Here is a 16,967-nt window from a genome sequence, read left to right as displayed (position 1 = left end):
ACATATAATATAGCATAACTAAATTGATGGAACAGGGTCAATTTGGAGGGCTGCGACCAAACGGTGGCGCAGACAACGATGCGAACGAGCTCGGCCCGGGCGGATCAGCCGGGTCGCACTACACTTTGCCTGGAATAATGCAGTATTTGCAATCGCAGTTCACACTGGTGGAGCGCAATAGAATGATGAACGATCTGGAGAAGTCGGCGTTGAAACTGCGGATCGTGGAGCTTGAGAGCGAGCGCAACACGTTGCGACTGGAGAATGACAAGCTCAAGGCCCGCGTTGAGGCTTTGGAGAGTTCTGGGCCGGGCTATTCAAACGGAAAGGGGAAGTCTGTTGACGAGTCCGAGGTGGACCAATTGCTAAGCATATCGAGTGTTGACGTGACCAAGCTGGTGAAGGCCAAGCAATTTTTGAAAACGGCCACAAACGAGATCCTGTATCTTCTAAAGAGCCCCTCTGTTGAGTTGTCTGACAACTTGAACATCACAAAGGACGGGTCGCACGAATTGTACATCCATCCAGAGTCGCATCTGGACACTCCGTCAGAGAAGGTTAGCTCACCGTCCAGCGCAGATTATCTGGACATGGCCATTTCGTTGCAGGCTAACCCTAAAAGCACGGAGATCAACGAAAAGAATCTTTTTGCAAGCACATCTAAGCCGTCAGACACAGTAATTGACAAGGAGCCTGTTTCCGTGGGAATTTTGGTGGACGGATTGTTCTTTGGCTACGTTCCGGACCACAAGGTGATCAAAGTCTGGACCGATCTGGACTCGTCGCCGCGTCTCAAGCATACGGTACTTGTTGGTCCTACGAAGGTCAACGAGATCGCGTACAGTTCGGGTGTGTTAACAGTGTTGGGAGATAAACAGGTACTTGCATACAAGCTCGACGGGCCGGAGATCAGTCTGCCGTTGGCCACGTACGAATGGGACGATAAAGTCAAGAGTTTCGACTTTGTCGGCAACCGATTGGCGGCGATTTTCGACTCCAAAGTGGAGATCCTCAAGCTGGACGTCCAGGACGAGTGTTTCGAGCTTGTTTCCAGCATCGACCATAATCTGGAAGACAAGTTTCTCAAGGCCAAATTCATCAATCTTGACGGCTACGATTTGGCCATTCTTTCCAGCAAATCGCTCATTTTGCGGAACACAAAGCAACAATTAAGCAACAAGTTGACCAGTATGAAGATGCTCAACGTCGCCACCTTCGAGAGCGTCATGATGACCCAGGAGTATGTGGTCTTGAAAGACAAAGCGTCGCTATATTCAATCTGGTTCAAAGATTTCGTTACAGATCGACGAGAATTCCCTGAGTTGAGCTCGCCAGACTCGCAGCTGGGGTGCTCGCTCGATAATCCATCGCAGGTGTTCATTCTCAGCAACGACAAAGGTGAAAAAAGAATCTCTTATTACCAATGGTACCCTGAAATTTTCCGAATTGCGTCCAACTCTTGCGTGGTGGACAAAGACCTTGAGTGGATCTGTTTGGGACAGTTAGGCGCCAAAAAGGGAGTGGTTGGTGTCTCTTCAGCTGGACTGACGGTTTTCAATAATTGATTAATTATTTTTATCGTTACAGGCGCTATGAAAGAAAAAACATTGCATTCCAACATTCACAATGATTGGCAACCATTTTGTGTTCAAGCGGGTTTTGCTCACCATTCTGTTCAGTTTCTTTGCTTCGCTGTTGATTTACACCGACTATCTACAGGAATTGTATCTTTTCAGCAACAAGTTCAGACTCACCGAATTCAAAGTGGATATGGAAACTTATCACTTCTTGAAAGAATACTCTGATCTGGAACAACAGTCTGTCACTCCATTGAAACTGGCCAAGGACATCGAATCTCCCGTGAATGAGTTCTATATGGACTCTCCTTTCCCGAAACTGGATCTGGTCTATGTTGGTCCCACGTTTATTGAAAACGGCTCAATTGCCCTAAACTGCGAATACAGCTTCACCAAGTTCAAATGTCGTGTTCAGGGCCTCATCCGCAGCGAGAAGACGTATCTTGCCAACACATATTTAAACGACTCGAAATTTGAGGAAATCGAGTTCAAAACTTCGTACCACGCCCTGTTGCAATTTTACAAGCTCCGCCATCTTGCAACCACCAATAACCAGTCCAACCTGCGCCTGATCACCAACTATCTGTTTCTGTTTGGGTTCAACGGGACAAATATCCCGCTATTTTCGTCTCCAACAGAAGAAGTCGATTTGTCGGTCATTGACAGGAAAATCGAAAACTACAACAAGATCCAAAACTGTGTCAAGGATCTGCTGGTTCTTGTGCAGCTCAAGATCGTCAACTTCGCATTGATCGGCGTGTCGTTTGTGTCTGTGCTATTTTTGCACCTGGTGTTGTACTGGCTGCTGTATCTGGTATGTGGAGGCTCATCCCGATCCAGGGCTAACCGCGGCCCCGATCCCAACGAGCGGGACATAGTCGTGCCGGATTACGTTATGCATTCGAGCAGCACGATCCATTTCGACACGACTGCCAAACCCGAGCACGATACCGACTACTCAGGCCTGGAGGAACAGAAAGACGAGTATCAGGATTTCCGCAATCAGGACCTGCTGGGAAAGAGCCGGTTCGCATTCGGACTGATCATCGTGTACTGTCTGGTTCACTACCTGGTGTACTATCTGATTGACTTTTTGGTTCAACAGGCCATCAACCGAATCTTTTGGAACATTACCAACGGGGAAATCGAGCTTACTGGAATAAGCAGTACCAACACGTTGACTGCGTCGGCCGGATTCCCAGATACGTCATCTAGCTTACCCGAAACTAATTGGAATTCCAACGGCGGAGAAACGTTCACGACATTGTTAAATATTTGTGGCTTGGTGCTTAATACGCTCATTTTCAGCTTTTTCCATTACCTATACGGCATATTGGTGTATGTCTACACGTTGACCTGAATGGAGACAGATGCACAAATCTGTTTATGCAACCGGTGCCCAGTTTTTTTTTTTAAGCGAGACCGATAAATTCGAACATGGTATAAAATTCGGCGATAGTGCATACGAATCCCGCTAAACATGAGATTTGCACTCGCACTGACACTGGTTTGCAAAGTTGCGCTCGGGGCCGCCAACCCTGTGGCTTTTGCCGAGGCATTGGCCTTGGAACACGGCTCTGCAGAGGCCAATTCCATGGGCGAGATCGCCATGTTGTATCCAACAGATAGAGAATGGTCCGAGGAGGCAGAGACGGTGGCTCCATGCGGATCTTATGCCTCCATTTCCAACAGATCTGAGTTCCCGCTCGACGACGGTTTCGTTGCTCTGGTTGCAAAGACCCACAAAGCATGGTCTGTCGACCTGAAGATCTCCTACAACAGCAACCCGACCTCCAACGATGACTTCGACACCTGGGCGTCTCGTAACGTGACTAACCAGATCGATATCGGCCACACGTGTTTCTACCTGCCAGACCCTCCTTCCACCATCAACGAGGGCGACTACGCCACCATCCAGCTGGAGTACATGGCTTTGGAAGACGAGGCCAACGTGACGCACTATGCGTGCGCAGACATCCAGTTTGTGGAGAAGAGCGTTTTCGACGTCACAGAGTACTCGCACTACTGCTTCAATGCCACAGACAACGACTACTACTCGAGCGAGATCACGGTCGACACATCTTCGTGGTACGCGTCTGTGTCCTCGGCGGATGCTGCGTCGTCGGCTGCGCAGAACAGCGGCTCGAGCAGTGCCACCACGAGTGCTACCAGTTCCACGGCCACCTCCACGGCCACGGCCACCACCACGTCGTCCTCGTCGAAGGGCCTGGCCGGCCGTGCAGAGGTTCCCGGCGCCCTTGGCATGCTGCTCGGTCTGTGGGCGTTCTCCTTGTTCTAAGTACGAAATGTACCAATTGCTAGCACTACAGTAGGAAGTAGCCGGTTCACGTGACCCCCACCTCGCTCCAGCGAAAAATTTCAAAAAAGTATCCGAGTTGACGATTTTTCAACCTTTCGCTACACGACATGTTTAAGTTCGCGAGACTGATGGGCGCGCCGCGGGCGTTTGGCGCACAGGCGCGCAAGTTCCACCGCACAGTTGCCCGCCGCGGCTACGAGGAGGAGAAGGCGGTGCTGGACGGGCTGTCCAGCCAGCTGACCGAGTCTGACGTGAGCCGGTTGGCCAAGATGCGGAACATTGGTATTTCCGCCCATATCGACTCGGGCAAGACCACGTTCACCGAGCGTGTGCTGTTCTACACGGGACGGATCAAGGCGATCCACGACGTTCGTGGAAAAGACGGTGTTGGAGCCAAGATGGACCATATGGATCTCGAAAGAGAGAAAGGTATCACCATCCAGTCGGCTGCAACCTACTGTTCCTGGGACAAGGACAACGAGCACTACCATTTCAACCTGATCGACACCCCGGGCCATATTGATTTCACGATCGAGGTCGAGAGAGCGCTGCGGGTTTTGGACGGAGCTGTTTTGGTGGTTTGTGCTGTTTCCGGTGTGCAATCGCAGACAGTCACTGTGGATAGACAGATGAAGAGATACAACGTTCCAAGAGTCACTTTCATTAACAAGATGGATAGAATGGGCGCTAATCCGTGGCGGTGTGTGGAGCAGATCAACTCGAAGCTCAAGATGGCTGCTGCTGCTATTCAGGTGCCTATTGGAGCCGAGAAGGATCTGAGCGGTGTGGTGAACATCATCGACCGTCAGAGCGTCTATTTCGAGGGCAGTCAGGGTGAGAAGCTCAGAGTCGAGCAAGAGGTGCCTGCGGACCTGAAAGAACTTGTTGAAGAGAAAAGAGCTGTTTTGATCGAGATGCTGGCAGACGTGGACGACGAGTTGGCTGAAGTGTTCTTGAACGAGGAGGAGCCGAGCGCACAGCTGATCAAGGACGCCATCCGCCGGTCGACCATTGCCAGAAAGTTCACGCCTGTTTTGATGGGTTCTGCGTTGGCCAACAAGGGTGTGCAGCCTGTGCTGGACGCGGTGGTGGACTACTTGCCCGAGCCGTCTGAGGTGCTCAACACTGCCCTGGACGTTTCGAACGGCGAGAAACCTGTGAACCTGGTGGCTGCTGCCAACCAACCGGCCGTGGTGCTGGCGTTCAAGCTCGAGGAAGGAAAGTACGGCCAGCTCACGTACCTGCGTGTTTACCAGGGCCGTTTGAAGAAAGGCATGATGATCACCCACGTCAAGTCGGGCAAGAAGGTCAAGGTTGCCCGGCTCGTGAGAATGCACTCGAACGACATGGAGGACGTGGACGAGGCCGGAGCTGGAGAAATCTGCGCAACGTTCGGTATCGACTGCTCTTCTGGAGATACCTTCACCGACGGCCAGGTCAACTACTCCATGTCGTCGATGTACGTTCCTGATGCTGTTGTTTCGTTGTCGGTCACACCTAAGACCACCGACGCGGTGAATTTCTCGAAAGCTGTGAACCGGTTCCAAAAAGAAGACCCTACTTTCAGAGTCCACTACGACAAGGACTCCAAGGAGACCATCATCAGCGGAATGGGCGAGCTCCATTTGGAGATCTACGTCGAGAGAATGCGCCGTGAGTACAACGTGGACTGCACAGTGGGCCGGCCACGCGTTTCGTACAGAGAAACCGTTTTGGGCTCGACTCCGTTCGAGTACACCCACAAGAAGCAATCTGGAGGTGCCGGTCAGTACGCCAAGGTGATGGGAGAGTTCAAGTCCACCACCATGTGCGATCCGGAGTACGTGGGAGCCACTGCCGAGGACGATATCCGGTTCATCAATAACTTCCAAACCAAGATTGTTGGAGGTAAGATCCCAGAGAAGTATCTGTTGGCCTGTCAAAAGGGATTCGACGAGAGCATCCAGAAGGGTCCATTGACGGGCTCGCGTGTTTTGGGAGTGCACATGCTGATTGACGATGGTCAAACTCACGTGGTGGACTCTTCGGAGCTGTCTTTCAAGACTGCCACGCAGTTCGCGTTCAAACAGGCGTTTATGAGTGCCCAGCCCGTTGTGTTGGAACCAATCATGAACGTTGTGATGACGTCGCCAACCGAGTTCCAAGGTGCGGTTATTGGTTTGATCAACAAGTTGGGCGGAGTTATTCAGGATACAGAAAACTCGGCCGAGGAGTTCACCATAACCAGTTTATGTTCGTTGAATAACCTGTTTGGTATTGCCTCGCAATTGCGTGCCTTGACCCAAGGTAAAGGTGAGTTCACCATGGAGTTCAAGGAATACCAGCCATGCCCTCCTCAGTTGCAAAAGAAACTGATCGAAGACTACGCCAAGAAGGGAAGAAAGGATTAATGTATATATGTAAATAGCCCCTATAGAAAGACTATGCCTGATTTAGTTCAACATTGATAGATCGACCTTTCCGGAATCGATCCACGATTGATCAACAAGCTTCTCCTTGGCTCCGTGCAAATACACATACGACGACTTGATGGTTCCCTCTGAGACGCCTGTTTTTTCGCTGATCCGTGAGAGCGGAACTGGCTGTTTTAAGATGGTGGTTGCAAAATAAATCACTGTGGCTGCGATGGTGGTTGGCGACCGTCCTTCCAAAACACCTGTTTCCTTTAATGTGCGTGCGATGTGTTGTGCGGAAGTAGTGATCTGCGGACTAAGTCCCAAGTGCGAGCAGAATCTTCCCACCAGGTCTTCAGGGTTGGTCTGTGTTGTAGATATGTTATTGTTGCGGTGTGTAATAAGTCCGCCCTGTTCTGCGTCTTTTCTCTGGATAATTTGCTTGATCACCTTCGAAACCTTGCCGATGTCTTTCTTGGGCACATTGGTCAACGCCCAGATCTCGTTGTATGTTCTTGGAACGTTGGCTTTGCGACATCCAAAGAAGATCGACGCAGCCATAATGGCCTCTTGACTCTTACCTCTCAGCAACTTATCGTCATGAACCAGCTTGTACACCTCCTTGGCACCGTCCTGAACCACACGCGGCAATTGATAACCATCGCACAACAACGAGATCCGCGAATACGCCGCCTGCAAAGCATAGTCCTTTCTATCAACAACACTTCTGTTCTGGATTCTATTCAACTCTCTGGCAGCCCGATTGCCGTCAACTCCCGCGCTGATCACCGTCGACAGCTGGTCCGACTCCAGCACGCCGTTCGTGGCCTCTCCCACACGCGAAGGGTCGTCACCGTTCTGATCGTCGTTCGCAAACGTTCTCCACTCGGAACGAGTGTCAATGACCCGCGAACTCAACACAAGCCCGCACAGAGCACAAACGATGTCTCCCTCACTGTGTCGCTCAACAATCTCGGGAGGATACACCTTGCATTCCGGGCAAACAAGCGTGATGTTCAAATTGACGCCCTTGGGTCTTTCAGAAGGCGAAGGCATTATATAGGAAAAAGACAAGAAAATTTTTGCCGGCAGCAATTGCTTATGTAAGTACATTCTAACTGATGAGTCGTGCTGCGAGCGCTCTTAGCAGCCACAAGACCCGTAAGCATCGCCATCGACGTGGATATTCACGGCGTCGGTGTAATCGTCGCTGAATTCCAGGCTTTCTTCTTGCTGGAGCGCATTTCTGGCCACAACGTCAAAAGCCTGCTCCACGTTCACCGCCTCCTTTGCGCTGGTTTCAAAATACGGCAAATTGCCCAAGCTGGCACACACCGTTTGTGCTTTTTTCGACGAAACAAGCCGCTTGTTCTCCTCCACGTCAATTTTGTTGCCAATCACCACAAATGGGAAGTTATCTGGATCTTTAATATTGGCCTGGATGAGAAACTCGTCTCTCCAACTTTGCAAGTTCTCAAACGATTTCGTGTTTGTCACGTCGTACACAAGCACACAGCAGTCCGACCCCCGGTAGAACGCCACGCCCAAAGACTGGAACCGTTCTTGACCAGCGGTATCCCAAATTTGCATAGTGACCTGTTTGTCGTCAATAACAAGGTCCTTAGGAAGGAAGTCTGCCCCAATGGTGGCTTTATATTGCTGTGAGAACTTGCCGTTGATGAACTGTTGCATCAGAGACGTTTTTCCGACACCGGAGTCTCCCAGAATAATCACTTTGAGGATGGTCTTTTTACGAGTTGACATGGGCAAAGATAATAAAAAATAAATAAAACGGCAAAAAAGTATAAATTGATTTTCATAACCTACTTAAAATTTCATAACTTTGTAATTACGAGGTTTACTTTTTTTCCTCGTTCACGTTTCCATAGGTTTCCGTGCTGGAGATCTCAATTCTGTGTAAATCTTCTCCATCGGCGAGTTTTGGAACATTAAGATTCAAAAGCCCGTTTTCAAACTTGGCTCCAATTTTCTCGCCGTCAACTTGCACAGGCAGCTTCAAAACACGTGAGAACTTGCCGACAGTTCTTTCCGAGTACGATTTGTCCGACTCGGTGGTTCTGGCAGGAATCTCTCCCTTGACAATCAGCTCGTTGGTCTTTTTGTTATAGTCAATGGTGACGTTTTCCTTTGGTGCTCCCGGAATAGCCACCGCAACCTCGTAGGCTTTGTCGGTCTCATGGACGTCAATTGGCGGAGCAAACGAGTCGCTCAGCCACGACGAAGATCTGGCAACGTCAGAGCCGCCGCCGCGCTGTGCAACCTCCTTGCCGTCCTTGGACTTGCCCTCCAACCGTTTGTTGCCCGAAGCCACCGGAGCTAGAGGAGTTCTGAAGAATGGGTCATTGAACAGATTGTTCATCTGCGCAACTTCTTGGTTGATGTTCTCGAAAAAGCTGTAGAATGGATCGTTGTAGTAAGACATGTTTAACTCTCTTGAATTCTGGTCTTCATCCTGGTAGACACCAGGTCAATTTATACCTTGCAAATTGAGCCGCAGCGCCACACGCCCACACTTGCCCAGCCGTCCCGCCATGGAAATTTCTGGGAACCACCGGAAATTTCTGGAGCTCTATAGAGCCACCACGAATGATCATGACATTTCTGCATGGACCAGTGTCCAGACCCCTGGTGTCACACCAGTTTCACCCCCCGATACCTCCCGCGCGTGTGGGGTGACCCTGACACAGGCATGTTTCAGGCGTGTTTCGGAAATGTAGGTTCTGAACAGCACATAACCTCTGCATAATCCGGACACTCCGACCCACCCGTGTGCGTTCAGCCTTAAAGTTCTATCTGACGTGATCCGTGTGATTGTGTTCTCACCCCCCACCCACATCATTGATTACCCCTGATCCCACCAGCACTAGAAAAAAATATCCCCTACTGGGCTCGGTCGTGTTACGTAAGCACGAATTTTGAGCAATTACGTGCAGATATCTTTTAGCCGGGAAAAGCAAACTGGATGTGTTAGAACTAGAGTCATCTGGAAACCAACCATCGTGATAACGCCAAGTACATGTCATCCTCTAGAGAACAAGAGTTGTCGGCGAAAAGTGCGACTTCCGGAACGCCACGAATCAGTTCTGGGGGTTCTGACACACGTAGCGTTTCAACAGAGAGCAAAAGCATAGCGCCGAAAAACGACCCCAAGAACAAGAATCTGCAGCCTGCAGTGGTATCTGTTGTTCAGGAGCAGGCAGAGACCCCAAATTTTGTTCATATTATGCCCAACTCGACCGGCACCAACACGGGGAACAATGTGCCCACTAACCAGACAGGGATATCCAACCAGCCCACGATAGGGTCTGGGAACTCCACAACGAACGGGCCGGTGACGATCACACGCCAGATGAGTTCCTCGGACGTGAATAAGAACACAAGTCCCACAAACGTGGGCGGGGGGTCAGACTCGTTTTTGACCCACCTCAAGTCGAAAAGGTCGGTTATAGAGGGGCCTGTTTCTGAGGAGGCGGTGAGAGCGAAAAAAGCAGGACCAAGTTCCAGTCTGATGAATTTACGAAATACAAACACAGTTTCCTCCACCACCACGGTGCAAAGCAAGGCGTCTTCACGAGCGGAATTTTTTGCGGCAAAGTTGCACGATGCCATTAAGGTTGACGACAAAAATAGCTCTGATTCCGATGAGACGTTTGTGTATGATACTTCTGCGAACGAGCGGCCGACGGCGGAGACAGAGACCGCGAACGAGGAGACATTGACGTTGCAACAGCCTGCGATCGACGATGCTCGAGAAAAGCAATCGAGTACGGGGACGGTGCAATCGACCAGACCAGACGACGTTGCGAGCGAGATTGTGAGCAATATGTCAGAAGCCGGGGTTTTGCAGAATAATTTCAACTCCACAAATAGCCAGGATATCCATGTCGAAGCCACAGCTCTGCCACACGGCACGGATAAAAACAAGCTGCGGCAGATCACGTCTCGAGTTTTCGATTCGAAGGGTGTTAATCCACGAAGATACTCGGGAATGAACTTTGACAATGATCCAGAGGAGAACTACAGGGACCAGCAACTCAACGAGGGAGATCTGTATTCAGACTCCGGGGAAGAAATGTCTTTAAGTGATCATGCATACAACTACGGCAGCATCAACTCTGACGGCTACTACAACAATTATCCAAGCGGCCTGTATTTCCAGCAGCCCGTGTTGGAGTCGCGCAACGGCAAGGTGGCCACTAACAAGTTGAAACGGAAACCAAACAACCTGTATTTTTCGCCGCACGATTTTACCGGAGCACGCGAGGTGCGCATACGACAGATCAAGAGTTTCTGCTACACGGTGGGGCTGATCTTTGTGCTGCTGAGCGTTGGGTTCATCAGCGGGTTCATTCTTGCCACCACCAAGGAGCTACAACACACCACATATTCCATTTCCGACCTGATCATCTCGCAAGAAGAGCTGGTGTTTAATTTGGGCGTCGAGAGCTTCAACCCGGGGTTCCTGGACATTGTTGTGCAGGACGCCAATATTGACGTGTTTGCTCGGTCCGAATTCGTGCTGGGGTCGGAAGACGTGGATAAACCCAAGAAAAAGCCGCCAGTTGCCAGCACCGTGTTACTGGGAACAGTAACCGGATTGGACGTTCCGCTGCGGTTTCAAGGCGGCTTCTTCACCCGGCAAAAGGATGTGAGTGTGACGGAAATCAAGGTGCTAAATCCTTGTTCTTTTGAGGAAACAGACGAGATGACGATATTGGAGCCGTCTGAGAAGTGGCTCAATATTTCCAGAAACCCGTTTGACCTTATTCTGCGAGGCGTGTTGAGCTACCAGCTGCCTATCTCGACCTCGAACCAGACCATGAGCATCAGCAAGACCATGAAGGTGAGCCCTCAGGATCTGGGTATTCTGGACCCGGGGGTTCGTTTTACAGGGCTACGATAAAGTAATAAAAGCTTAATTAACGATTTTAACAGGAATTTTTGGGTGACAATCCCTTGAAAAAAATCTTTTTGAGTAAGTTGCGCATGCGAGAGCCCCATAATCCCGAAAAGAGAGGTTTTTTCGATTGGCTTTTTTTTATTCCCGCCAGGGGAGCATGTGACCCATTTTATGGCGTATAAAACGGCATTCCTCCCCCACTTGAAAGCAATTACTCTGCCCAAATGACATTGGAAACCAAATTGGCTGGTCTGACCATCCATAACAACTTTAGCGCCACCTCGTTCCAGAACGTGGACAAGGAGGACCTCCAGGGCTCCGGATACAAGTCCGCCTCGTTTCCTGGTAAAGAAGCGCAAATGGTCCAAGTCATGGACGAATTGGACTCTACTGGGTTCATTCCCGAAACCTTGATCGACTCGGAAACACGCTACTTTTACGAGTCGCTCGGGATCGACGACACCTACTTTGCGTCGGAGTCTGTCTCGGTGATAGTTTCCCACATTTTGGCCCTTTATTCTGCAAAAGTGGATGCCTTTGCAAGGGGGCTTACTGATAGACCTTTTTTGCACCACCGCAGAGAAACAGAAGATCATGCCGTGTACTTCGACGCGGCCGACTACGACGAGTTCGAGCACGAGATCGACGACAAGTACCTTGATCGGGCTCCGGACCAGGATCCGTATCGGATGGAGTCGTTCAATTCCAGATTGCCCACCGGCGACGTTGTACGCTGTCAGTTTGTTTACAAGTGCCAGTTTTCCTCTGGCAGAAGCACTGGCGCGTCGATTGAGGATATTGGAGACAAAACGTTTTTGAAAACAGCAACCCACCACACAAAGCTGCTGTATTCGGAGGTTTTGAACGAGCTCAGCACCACTGAAGGTCCCGTGATCAAACACTTCACGGTGGCCGCCACTGGCGAACAGCGGATCATCATCGGGTACCGCAGAAACAGTTCTCCGCGGTACAACTCCGCGCTGAGCACGCTGGCAAGATACTACAACGTCAAACTCAGTCGCAAGTACGTGGAAAACTTTGCCAACGGCAGTTCCATCATCTCCATGTACATCGACTACTCCGACGGACTGAGTCCAGAAACAACCATCTACCAGATGACCAAGGAGGCCTCGTTGTTGTACTGTATCCCAAACAACATGTTCTACCACAAGTTTGCCAGTGGAGAGATGTCTATCCAGGAGTCGATCTACGCGCATTGCGGAGTGATCTTTGTGACTCATTTCCTCAACCGGCTTGGTCCTGAGTTCAACTCGTTGCGGGAGCTGTTGTCGCACTCTGGCGCTCCGCACCACACCGAGATCGTGAGCAAGATCAAAAAACGGCTCACCTCCGAAACGTACACCCAATCGTACATTGCCGAGTCGTTCGAGAGTAACGGCCCGTTGATCAGCCAACTGTACAGACACTTTGTGGACCACCATTACATCTCGAACTCGCTGGAGTCGACCTTATCGTACCAGCGTGTTGCTGAGGTGAACCCGATTGCAAGCGACGAGGACTTTGAGAAAGCTCTGGCCAGATCGACCTCGAACGAGGGCCAGTTGCTCGTGTTGCGTGCATTGTACTCGTTCAACAAGAGCGTGCTCAAGACCAACTTCTTTGTGTCGTCCAAGATCGCTCTGTCGTTCCGGCTGGATCCTTCGTTCCTGCCCAAAACAGAGTATCCCCAGACTCCGTTTGGTATGTTCTTTGTGGTTGGCTCCGACTTTAGAGGGTTCCATATCCGGTTCAGAGACGTTGCACGAGGCGGGATCCGGATCGTCAAGTCGCGGTCCGCAGACAACTACTTCACGAACCTGAAAACACTGTTTGACGAGAACTACAATCTCGCAAGCACCCAGCAGCGCAAAAACAAGGATATTCCCGAAGGAGGGTCCAAAGGAGTCATCTTGCTCAATCTGGGAGCTGCTCAGGATAGACCAAAAGAGTGTTTCACCAAGTACATCGACTCGTTGCTGGACCTGTTGATCAAGGACCCTCGTAAGGAGACGATTGTTGATCTGTACAACAAGCCAGAGATGTTGTACATGGGTCCGGACGAGAACACCGCCGGTTACGTTGACTGGGCCACCTTGCACGCTAGAAAAAGAGGAGCTGTGCTTGGGTTCCCGTGGAAGGCCTTTTTCACCGGAAAGTCGCCAACTTTGGGCGGTATTCCGCACGACGAGTACGGTATGACCACTTTGAGTGTGCGTGCGTACACGGAGAAGATCTACGAGAAGCTGGGGATCACGAACCTGGCAGAAATCACCAAGCTCCAGATGGCTGGCGGAGACGGCGATCTGGGCTCGAACGAGATCAAGCTGTCCAGAGACGAGAAGTACATTGCCATAGTTGACGGCTACGGTGTTGTTGTTGACGAGGACGGGCTCGACAAGAAGGAGCTGCTCAGACTGGCCAACGAGCGCCAGGGCAACCAGTTCTTTGATAGATCCAAGCTCGGTCCTAAAGGGTATTTGATTCTGGTGGACGATGTTGACGTGAAGCTTCCTGACGGACGGGTGATTGCAAGCGGGCTGACCTTCAGAAACAACTTCCATTTGGAGCTGAAGAAGAACTTCCCGCCCAACTTCATCAAACTGTTTGTTCCGTGCGGTGGCCGTCCAAACTCCCTGGACGCCAACAACGTGAGCAGCTTCATTGACGAGAAAACAGGAAAGAGCATTGTTCCGTTCATCGTGGAAGGTGCCAACCTGTTCATCACGCAGCCGGCCAAGCTGATTCTCGAGAAGGCCGGCGCGATCGTGTTCAAGGACGCGTCCACCAACAAGGGCGGTGTCACCTCGAGTTCGCTGGAGGTGCTGGCCGCGCTGTCGTTCGACGATGCCGGGTTCCTGAAACACATGTGTGTGGACGAAGCCACGCACCAGGTGCCCGAGTTCTACAAGCAGTACGTCAAGGAGGTGCAGCAGATCGTGGTGCGCAACGCGCAGAACGAGTTCGAGCTGCTCTGGAGTCTGCGGGAGCAGACCAGCAAGCCGCTGTCGGTGCTGAGCGACGAGTTGTCGGTGGCCATCAACAAGCTGGCCGACGAGCTGGCGTCGTCCAAGGAGCTGTGGGACGACGACGTGAAGTTCCGCAACGACGTGCTCGTGGACGCCCTGCCCCGCCTGCTGCTGTCGGAGATCGGCATCGACAACATCCTCCAGCGCGTGCCAAAAGCGTACCTGAGAGCCATCTTTGCCACGCGACTGGCGTCGGAGTTTGTGTACACACGCGGCATCGACAGCAACCCGGCGCGGTTCCTGGAATTCATCTCGTCGCTCAAACGGCGGTTCGAGAGCTCTAAGTAAAGTTACACGTGATACATTGAATCTTGTCATACTTATGCCGAGTCGTGCGAGGTGATGCGGTACATCTCGTCGCCGTCCGGGTCGGTTTCGTCGACGCCGTTGAACGTGTTGAACAGCCGCTCGCGCTCCTGGTCCTCGCGGGCCAGGTAGTCCTGGTCGGACTTGGCGGTCTGCTTGAACTTGGACGCGTCCAGCGAGCTGCGTGCTTTCGTCGCCATCGGGTCGATCGACGAGGACGAGTTGTGGCGGTGCGACGAGGCGTACTCGGAGTCGTAGTCGTCCTCGGGCTGGATGATGTCGAACTCGTACTCGTCCCTGCGACGAGCGCGGCCCGGCTGTTTGCGCGTCTTGAGCATCCAGATGCAGATAATGAAACCCAGCGCAAGGAAGAACAGAAAGTACTCCTCGTAGTGCGAGTCTGTTTGCTCGTAGACTCCGTCGTCCTCCTTGCTACCGTCGTCGACCGTAGGGGTGGCCGACTCTATCGTGCTCGTCGTGCTGGAGACAACCTCCGCCACCGTGCTGCTGGTTGCGGGAGCGATCTGCGTCGTCTCCGGGGTATCTATTTTGTCCTCCTCTGACGTTTGTGGCTTGACAGTGTAGTCCTCGTCCAGACTGAACCGCTTGGCCTTGGCCGGATCAATACACTCGCCAAAGAAATGCAGACTCCAGTCCTGAACCTTGAGACTGTTGCGCTCCTTCGCGTTCTTCACCTCCAACGTCCATGTTCCGTCGCCAGGCTCGCCCCAATGCGCCACAGACGAAAACGTCCAGTTCTTGAACCCGCGCTGGTCGTTGTCCAGACGCCGTCCCTGCGACAGCTCGGACCGGATCCCGTTCGGCGACACCAGCGTCACACACACGTCGCCTCGGCGCGTGGCCACGATGTTCACCGTCACGGTCACGTGCTCGATGTGGTGCAGGTTGGCCGCCTCGAGGTCCTGCTTGGTGACCTCTCTTGTGCTTTTCACGGTGTCGACTGTCTCTAGCGCGAGGTCGACCGTCTGCACAGGGCCGAAATACCACGATTGCGGCTTCAGCAACGTCCAGTTTTGTGCCGCGTCCACAAACTTCTCTGCATCCACTTTCCCCCACCCATAAACGGGGGAGTACCGTCTGCCTTCCAGATACGAGTTCTGCCAGCTGGGGTCGTTGGACTCCACCTCCACGGCCGCATGCACAGACAACGCCTGCACGTCACGCCAGGTGAGGTCTGGGTTCGCTTCCAGAACAAGAGCGTACACCCCGGCAGCCAGTGGGGCAGCAGCAGAAGTTCCTCCGTGATTGGCGGTGCACTTGCCGTTGATATCTGAGGTATGCATGTGTTCACCGGACCCGGACGAATATGTCGAGACCAGCACGGCCGTGCATGACTCTGCATATGGTGGATGGAGGCCCTTGTGGTCGATCGAGGTCACCGTGATGGAATAAATACTGTTTGTGTAGCCGTCGAAATTGCAGCTGTCTCCGTGGAAAGCGCCGTTTCCACTGGCAAAGACGTACAACGCGCCTTTATTTTTGCGGCCGTCTTGGATGCCTTTCAACATGGCCTCTTTTATGACTTTGTCCGGTGCGTCCATGGCCTTACCGTCGTCTGGCGGCCCCCACGAGCAGGAATAAATGTCGTTGACGTCGAGTCCGTGCACCATGGCGACGGCCTCGTCGTCAGAGTTGATCTCTGCAGAGAGAATTCGTATTCCTGCGACTTTTGAGTTGTAGGCAACACCAACACCACACACCCCGTTACTTTTCACTGCAGCAATCTCTGCCGCACACCTGGTCCCGTGGTAGTCGTCCTTGAGCCGTGGTCTGGGTAGCGGGTCGTTGTCGTTGAAGTCGTAGGAACCTTCCGCACAGAAGTTTGCGGCCAGGTCCTCGCTCTCAAAGTCCAGGCCGTCGTCCACCAACGCTGTGACCACTCCCGATCCGGTGATGTTTCGTCTCCAAACAGGCAGCACGTTCACGTCGTGGCCTGGGAAATTGGCGTTAATCAGATGCCATTGGTCAGAAAAGATGGGGTCGTTGATCTTGAACTCCTTCTGCGCTTGCTCGACTATTTCCTGCGACGAGTCCGTGACGGGCACGGGGGCTCGCCGAGCCAGTTTTTTAGGAGGTAATAAGTGCACCGCCTTGACGCCTACTTGTGCGAGGCGGCGATGTAACGGGTCTTGCGAGGCTGTGTCGCGTTTGGAAAGACGAACGCCAGTGTCATGAAGGTGTTGGAGCCGGTCAATTGTCAAATCAACCTCCTCCAGTGGCACACTCTTGCTGATAGAAAACACCTGATACTTGTCCAAGGCGCGTGAAGGATGCTCGTACCGGACGTGCGGGAACTGTTCCAGCACCAACCCAACGTCCCCGCGGTCCACCTCCAGCATAAAATAGTGATTCTGGCGGTAATCTCGCTGCGGAATCGATAAGGACATTTATAAAAACAGCACA

The 16,967-nt window shown here is 52.0% G+C and overlaps 13 protein-coding genes across 13 annotated transcripts; 6 read left to right on the top strand and 7 right to left on the bottom strand.

Annotated features, from left to right (window-relative positions):
• Window positions 1-26: 26 nt before the first annotated feature.
• On the top strand, window positions 27-1,565 carry OGAPHI_001546 (uncharacterized protein; the record flags this gene model as incomplete). Its single annotated transcript, XM_046202319.1, has 1 exon — window positions 27-1,565. One exon carries the CDS (start codon window positions 27-29, stop codon window positions 1,563-1,565), a length of 1,539 nt encoding a protein of 512 aa, XP_046063688.1.
• OGAPHI_001547 (uncharacterized protein) lies at window positions 734-1,099 on the bottom strand (the record flags this gene model as incomplete). Its single annotated transcript, XM_046202320.1, has 1 exon — window positions 734-1,099. One exon carries the CDS (start codon window positions 1,097-1,099, stop codon window positions 734-736), a length of 366 nt encoding a protein of 121 aa, XP_046063689.1.
• A 61-nt stretch (window positions 1,566-1,626) lies between the features above and the next one.
• Window positions 1,627-2,937, top strand: OGAPHI_001545 (uncharacterized protein; the record flags this gene model as incomplete). The annotated part of the gene is made up of 1 exon (XM_046202318.1): window positions 1,627-2,937. The coding sequence occupies one exon, from the start codon at window positions 1,627-1,629 to the stop codon at window positions 2,935-2,937; it is 1,311 nt and encodes a 436-aa protein (XP_046063687.1).
• A 120-nt stretch (window positions 2,938-3,057) lies between these two features.
• OGAPHI_001544 (uncharacterized protein) lies at window positions 3,058-3,876 on the top strand (the record flags this gene model as incomplete). Its single annotated transcript, XM_046202317.1, has 1 exon — window positions 3,058-3,876. The coding sequence occupies one exon, from the start codon at window positions 3,058-3,060 to the stop codon at window positions 3,874-3,876; it is 819 nt and encodes a 272-aa protein (XP_046063686.1).
• OGAPHI_001543 (uncharacterized protein) lies at window positions 3,630-6,225 on the bottom strand (the record flags this gene model as incomplete). Its single annotated transcript, XM_046202316.1, has 4 exons — window positions 3,630-3,791; window positions 4,095-4,739; window positions 5,139-6,097; window positions 6,219-6,225. 4 exons carry the CDS (start codon window positions 6,223-6,225, stop codon window positions 3,630-3,632), a joined length of 1,773 nt encoding a protein of 590 aa, XP_046063685.1.
• Window positions 4,005-6,287, top strand: OGAPHI_001542 (uncharacterized protein; the record flags this gene model as incomplete). Its single annotated transcript, XM_046202315.1, has 1 exon — window positions 4,005-6,287. One exon carries the CDS (start codon window positions 4,005-4,007, stop codon window positions 6,285-6,287), a length of 2,283 nt encoding a protein of 760 aa, XP_046063684.1.
• A 42-nt stretch (window positions 6,288-6,329) lies between these two features.
• Window positions 6,330-7,346, bottom strand: OGAPHI_001541 (uncharacterized protein; the record flags this gene model as incomplete). The annotated part of the gene is made up of 1 exon (XM_046202314.1): window positions 6,330-7,346. The coding sequence occupies one exon, from the start codon at window positions 7,344-7,346 to the stop codon at window positions 6,330-6,332; it is 1,017 nt and encodes a 338-aa protein (XP_046063683.1).
• An 87-nt stretch (window positions 7,347-7,433) lies between these two features.
• Window positions 7,434-8,054, bottom strand: OGAPHI_001540 (uncharacterized protein; the record flags this gene model as incomplete). Its single annotated transcript, XM_046202313.1, has 1 exon — window positions 7,434-8,054. One exon carries the CDS (start codon window positions 8,052-8,054, stop codon window positions 7,434-7,436), a length of 621 nt encoding a protein of 206 aa, XP_046063682.1.
• Window positions 8,055-8,148: 94 nt separating this feature from the next.
• On the bottom strand, window positions 8,149-8,733 carry OGAPHI_001539 (uncharacterized protein; the record flags this gene model as incomplete). The annotated part of the gene is made up of 1 exon (XM_046202312.1): window positions 8,149-8,733. The coding sequence occupies one exon, from the start codon at window positions 8,731-8,733 to the stop codon at window positions 8,149-8,151; it is 585 nt and encodes a 194-aa protein (XP_046063681.1).
• A 594-nt stretch (window positions 8,734-9,327) lies between these two features.
• Window positions 9,328-11,214, top strand: OGAPHI_001538 (uncharacterized protein; the record flags this gene model as incomplete). Its single annotated transcript, XM_046202311.1, has 1 exon — window positions 9,328-11,214. The coding sequence occupies one exon, from the start codon at window positions 9,328-9,330 to the stop codon at window positions 11,212-11,214; it is 1,887 nt and encodes a 628-aa protein (XP_046063680.1).
• Window positions 9,528-13,772, bottom strand: OGAPHI_001537 (uncharacterized protein; the record flags this gene model as incomplete). Its single annotated transcript, XM_046202309.1, has 4 exons — window positions 9,528-10,328; window positions 11,202-12,471; window positions 12,657-12,937; window positions 13,020-13,772. The coding sequence occupies 4 exons, from the start codon at window positions 13,770-13,772 to the stop codon at window positions 9,528-9,530; spliced, it is 3,105 nt and encodes a 1,034-aa protein (XP_046063679.1).
• On the top strand, window positions 11,436-14,525 carry OGAPHI_001536 (uncharacterized protein; the record flags this gene model as incomplete). Its single annotated transcript, XM_046202308.1, has 1 exon — window positions 11,436-14,525. The coding sequence occupies one exon, from the start codon at window positions 11,436-11,438 to the stop codon at window positions 14,523-14,525; it is 3,090 nt and encodes a 1,029-aa protein (XP_046063678.1).
• A 32-nt stretch (window positions 14,526-14,557) lies between these two features.
• On the bottom strand, window positions 14,558-16,951 carry OGAPHI_001535 (uncharacterized protein; the record flags this gene model as incomplete). The annotated part of the gene is made up of 1 exon (XM_046202307.1): window positions 14,558-16,951. One exon carries the CDS (start codon window positions 16,949-16,951, stop codon window positions 14,558-14,560), a length of 2,394 nt encoding a protein of 797 aa, XP_046063677.1.
• Between the last annotated feature and the right edge of the window lie 16 nt (window positions 16,952-16,967).

The sequence above is a fragment of the Ogataea philodendri genome (genome assembly GCF_020536065.1).
Source record: "Ogataea philodendri strain CBS6075 chromosome Unknown scaffold11, whole genome shotgun sequence".
In the NCBI taxonomy this organism is placed as follows: Eukaryota; Fungi; Ascomycota; class Pichiomycetes; order Pichiales; family Pichiaceae; genus Ogataea; species Ogataea philodendri.
This window is presented reverse-complemented; position numbering and strand designations above follow the sequence as displayed.